The 6,000-nt window shown below is 35.0% G+C and overlaps 1 protein-coding gene across 1 annotated transcript; it reads left to right on the top strand.

Moving 5' to 3' along the window:
- The first annotated feature begins 3,558 nt into the window (after positions 1 to 3,558).
- On the top strand, positions 3,559 to 4,257 carry LOC141620758 (uncharacterized). The gene has a single exon (XM_074437547.1). The coding sequence runs from the start codon at positions 3,559 to 3,561 to the stop codon at positions 4,255 to 4,257; it is 699 nt and encodes a 232-aa protein (XP_074293648.1).
- Positions 4,258 to 6,000: the final 1,743 nt, after the last annotated feature.

The raw sequence follows: 6,000 nt of genomic DNA, 5'->3' as shown, positions 1-6,000 counted from the left end.
GTTTAGTCATACTTAATTTCTGCCCTAATTTACTTTTATGCATTTTATTTGTTATTTCATAATGTTTATTGTTAATTCATCATTCGTTGTTAGTTTTGATATTAATAGCAATATGAGTAGCTAAATTTAATGCATGTTGGGATTAGAGGATCTGCGGTAGGAATGTGACGATGTAGTAAATGAAATAGATGAATTAATTGTGAGATTCTATCACCGTAGCAATTTAATTGTATTTATCGACTTAGTTGAGTGCACGCTTCTGAGTCATCTCTTTAATCTGGCTAAAATTAATCCTAGATCGAAAGATTGGACTAAATAGGTCTGCTATGAACAGTAGACTACCCTGACGAGAATGAAAGTTAAGTTAGTGGTGTTTTAGGATAGAAAGTGGACCGAAAGGACCTTTCCACATCCGCCTTGCATTAATTCGTCTGAGTTATTTACAGCTGAGTCACTGGACTACCGTAGTGAACCGAATTCCCGACATGTCCCTTCTCTATCTGATAGTTTAATCCTATTTTCTTGCTTTTACTGCTCTTGTCTCTATTTCTCTTCTTTTAACCTTTTGTAGTTTAGAAAACAATTCAACAACCCCTCCCCCCCCCCCCCCATTTGTGACCAAATAGACGGACTTCTACAGATATCTTGCCTCCCTGAGGAGATCGACCTGACTTCTCTAGCTATATAGTTAGTTTAGTTAGTTTATTTTTGATAGGTACACGACAGACGTATCACTTCCGCTGCCGAATCAATTAAATAGGAAATGATGTATAACACTTCATATACTTTGAGTATGATGAATTGTTTCAAATCGAATTTAAGTAATAGTTACCAAGTAAGCCATAAAGATTACCCTTAAGTGCTTGCAGAAGCATTAAGGATGTAACGCAAAGTGTTTTTGATGCAATTTTGTGTAAGGGTGTTACACAAATGACAATTGACAATTGAGATTGCGCATGGTTTCCGACAAAACCATAATCAAAACACATTAGGATGGTTTAGGAACCATTGTGGCTATGTTATTTAAGAAATACATTTGCTAGAATCGTTCTAGGCAATAAAGAACAATGAGAGATATTTACAACGGAAATTGAGTGCACTTGCAATCATGAGATGTGCAAGAAGGATGAGTCCCTCACACTGTGAAAACAGTGGGAGCTGTTCTAAGGCTAGATAGCCTATGTCTAGATTGGATCTAGACACGTACTCAGAAAGTTTTGTAATGCAAATGTATACATTACGAGAGGAAAATAAGTATGTAGCAAGGTTGAGCAGGGAGTTGCTAAAACCTACTTAGCAAGGCCTAATCATAGGCTAAACATGATGAGTCATGTCATTTCAATTGAATTGAAATGAACAACTACATACAAGATCAAATTAGATTATAGAATATGAAATAGTAATCAGGCATTGACTATTCATATGTGATAATCGCATTTGTCGTTCGAGTTTTTACTTTAAAAACTCTTTTCTTGTACTTTGTTATATCCAAACGGGTTGTAGAGACAATATTGAACCCCGTTAAAGTGAACCCGGATTAACATAGTATTCGCCCATAGTCACTTGTATGAGGTGACGTCTCGAAGTGACTAGAGTGTGATGCGATTGATGGCAAGTTCAAGTGCCATAGAGTCATGTGAGATGACTAGTCGATCACATATGCAGACTGTTAGGAACACTTTGTCGGGCAGTGACCGCTTATAGAGTTCTGGCAAATTTATAAAGCCTGGTCGTGGCGAGAGCTACTATAGTATTCTAATGAGTCGATTCTTTTGACTAAAGACTATTCACCTAAGGTGGCATGGTTTCAGATTAGCTTTGATTTATGTTACTACGACCTTCGTAAATGGGGTCAAATGGGCATATTTTGGGTTATGATGGCTGTGGCTAATCGAAGGGAATAGTGCGATAGGAATTGTCCACCCCTTTTTCAGGGTTAAAACAATATCTCAGGGCCACTCGAGGAGTAATGAACTGGAAATGCGTGGCCACGCTCGGAAGATTTCTATGGTAGAAAATTCCGGTCAATCAGTTATTCTCCAGATCGAGGAAACCACTCTCGATGTGATCACTTGCAAGTACGACCTGAAAGACACCTTGCATTGAGTGAGAGATAGTAATAGGATAAGAGAATTGGTGACGCACACTTGTCGAGGACAAGTGGGAGATTGTTGGAATATGTGTCATCCGACAATAATGCGATCACAATTGTCGATCATATTGATCACATGTTTAAATCTCATTTTAAGAATACGTAAGGGATGATTCATTTTATAGTCAACTGATCAACATTAATCGGTAACGATTGGCTTGCTAGAGTTTGACGTTCTCGTCGTGGGGCGGTGGTGGTCAGTTGATCCCTTAAGGTCACACCTAAAGGATGATGCCCTTATCTGTAAAGTTGATTAATTGTATGATGATACAAGTTGATCAATTCCTTAAAATTGAACAATTCATTTGTGAGAGAGAACATTGATATCTTATTGTAATGGGATTAAATAAGATTTATTTTAGTAATTGAAAAGACGTGTTACTAAAATTGGTTATTGTTTGAGAAACAATAGAGATATGAATGAATGGTTAATTATAATTACAAGATGTTGTGAATTATAATTAAATGACCCATTTTATTTATGTGATCAAGTATAACTAGTCAATTTATTGTATGTAATTTAATTAATTTATAAAATGATATTTATGTGATAAATATGCATTAAATTAATTAATAACATGTAACATGCTACATGTGACATATTGTGTGACAATTGACAAAATAAAATGATAGTCCATTTTATGGAGGATGGACCGAAATATGGAAGGAGTGTTAGTGGGTTTTGGTTGTTTTATTTTATTTAATAAAATGGCATGATGATGCCTACCTACAACTAGCCTTAAACCTACTCTTACACATCTTACACATCTTTTCTTGTGAAGACAAAAAGAGAAAGAAGATGCCCTTAGTTGGACTACTCCAACCGTGCGCCTCCTTCACTTTAAGAGAGAATTAGTTCTCTTATTTCATTCTTACATTATCACATGCAAAGTTCATGCATTATTCTCTTTTCTCTTTTTAATCTTCATCAAAACATGAGATTTTTGATCCAAATTGTTCATAAAAGATTACTAAAATTATTAATGTAATATATGAGTGTTAGTAATCAATTTTAAGGTAAACTACTAAACTAATATCTAGCTTATATTATTTAGTGGGGATAAGTGATAATCTTGGGTGCAATCAAGAGGAGAATCTCTACTTTGGGATTTTTGGAGGATCATCCTAATATTCATTATAGCTCAAGAACAAGCGAGGTAGGAGACTTCATTTGTGCCCATATAGCCGAAAATACAATTGTAAGGAACCGATTTTTCTTCACTCTTGTATTTGATTTGCATGCATAAGATCTTTAAGTTTTTATGACTAAAACTTTAAACCTAAAATATGTGATATTTAAAATATGATTTCTAACAGCTATTAGGTTGGAGTGGGAAGGAGAGGGTGCTGCGTGGGGGGAGGATGGTGATGTGCGGGGATGGATTGAGGAAAGATGGAGAGTCTTTATGGCGGAGGACTACGGGAAGTTCATGATCGGGTGTTGGGCTATCTGGGAGCACAGGAATAAGGTGGCTTTCGACGGGGTGCGGGTGGATCCGGACAATGTGGTTAGACGTGTTATGGATATTTTGCAGGAAGGAGTTGGTATGATGGGGCATGCCGGGGGTGGAAGGAGAGGAAGGAGGGAGCGCGCTGATGAGAGGGAACCACGAGGTTGGATAGCGGCAACAGAAGGGGCGGTTAAGATAAATGTTGATGCAGGAGTAAAGGATGGGGAAGGGGTTAGCACGGGGGCGGTGTGTCGTGACAACCGTGGAGGGGTAGAGTTGGGTCTCACGATAAGGCGGGATGTGGAGTGGGAGCCACGCTTTGCAGAAGCGATAGCGGTGCTGGACGGATTGCAAGAAGCTCACACACGTGGACATAGGCGGGTGGTTTTGGAGAGTAACTGTCTTCAAGTGGTTGATGCGCTTTTGGAGAAACGCAAAGGGCGCTGCTCGTTTTCCCTTTTAATTGATGACATTTTAAGTTTATGTAGTTCTTTTGATTCTGTTGTTTGGTCTCATACTAGTCGCATTAATAACTCTGTAGCTCATGCTTTAGCTCATGTTTTACCTAGGGTGGATGGCAAAAATGTTTGGCCGTCTGTTTTACCTTCTGTTGCGAATTCTGCAGTAGAGTATGATTTATCATTAATGAATTAATACCCGTAGGGGTATTTTCTTCAAAAAAAAAAAAAAACCCCATAAGTTTCTCTTAATGTGCAACTAACCACATATCTGATATTTAAGAATAAAATTTGTTAATTAAATCAATCAATACATATATATAAAGCAGGAACTTTTCGAGCAATATTAGAGAGTCCAACTATTTTAGAAATCCAATAAGTGTAGATCTAGCTTTTTCCTTTTAATAATTTATGAGAAAATTATCCTAATCAAAGTAGATATAATAATTCATGAGAAAGTAATACTATCAATTAATACATATATACTTCCTCAATTCAATTCCACTCTACCACTTTGCTTTTTCACGTTCGCAAACGCGGATTTTACGCGCTAAATATCGTTAGCTACGTATTTGAAAAAATTATAAAAGTTAGATATTTTTAATGTACTCATAAAGACGAAACAAACAAGATCCCACATGAAAATATTTTCACTTATGTATTGAGAGAAAATCGAGATTGAATGTGCACTTGTGAATAGTGTAGAAAATGGAAATAGGTAGAGTGGAGTTGAATGGAGGAAGTATAAAGCAGAAACTTTTCAAGCGATATTAGAGAGTCCAACTTTTTTAGAAATCCTATAATTTAAAGAAAAATTTAATAAATTGTCCTAACAAGAGCAGATTTCTAAAATAAATTAATAAAATTAACCTAATAAGAGTAGATTTTTAAAAACAAGTAAATTTTATTTAATTTTATATCCTAATATAAGTAGATTAAAATTATTAAATTACACACATGTATATAGAGTGTAGTGATTATAAATTTCCAAGTAATTGTAAGTTTAACTTCTCATTCTATCTTAAGTACTTATTGACGATATCAATGATAATCACTACCATTTTATAACTTAAAAATGAGAAACATTTTATTAGCTAATATGGGACTCGAACCCATACCTTGCGCAGTGCACATGCTCTTCCATTTGAGCTAATTAGCTTTTTACAAAATAGAAATTTAAATTTTAGACCTTTCAATTCTTTATTTTTTTCTTTAAAACAAAGTTTGTGACTTAAAAACTCAAGACTTTAAGTTAAAATCCAGGTTATAGTCTAAGTTTAACAATTGGATACTAAAATTTAGATATTTCTAAGTCAATTATTCCTGATGTTAAATTTTGAAATTAAAACAAGAAGTTTTCAAACTAAAACCTCAAAACTTATAGTCTTATTTGTCAACTTACAATAATGGGAATTAGCTAAAAAGATTTGATGTCAATCCATCTATAAGAATATTTTGTAAAAGAAAATTTGTATCATCCACCATTTCCCCTAAAACTTTATACACTACTAGAAATTAAAAATCGCTCATAACAACGAAACTCATCAATCGTGTCATTCATTTGTACAAAAAGATATCAGGTAGATGATAAAGATGACTATAGAGAAAGAACCTTGTGGATGATACCAAAATACATGTAAATCTCAAGCATGTTACAATTAGAAGAACAACTGAACAATAGGTTGAAAACATACCTGGTTTTAATGAGAAGATGAATTCATAATAATACCAGTTAGAAGGTGACCGATCTTTGATTGTTCACTGAAAGTTGGAGTTTTAGGGGTTTTGAATTGAGAGATGTTGAGGGAAAGCTAGAGGAGAGATATGAGAGAGGTGATGAATTTCGTTGTTTGATTGTTGATGATGATGCATAAAGCAAAAATGGAGAAAATGGTAAAATGTTGGCTGAGAAGATGGGAACGTAAAATAAATTGAGAGA

Source organism: Silene latifolia, chromosome X (genome assembly GCF_048544455.1).
Source record: "Silene latifolia isolate original U9 population chromosome X, ASM4854445v1, whole genome shotgun sequence".
Lineage (NCBI taxonomy): Eukaryota > Viridiplantae > Streptophyta > Magnoliopsida > Caryophyllales > Caryophyllaceae > Silene > Silene latifolia.
Note: the sequence above shows the minus strand (reverse complement) of the source record. Positions and strands in the feature narration are given on the sequence as shown.

Coding starts and splice junctions, on each gene's coding strand:
- LOC141620758 (XM_074437547.1), top strand. CDS start 3,559: ATGGCGGAGGACTACGGGAAGTTCATGATCGGGTGTTGGGCTATCTGG.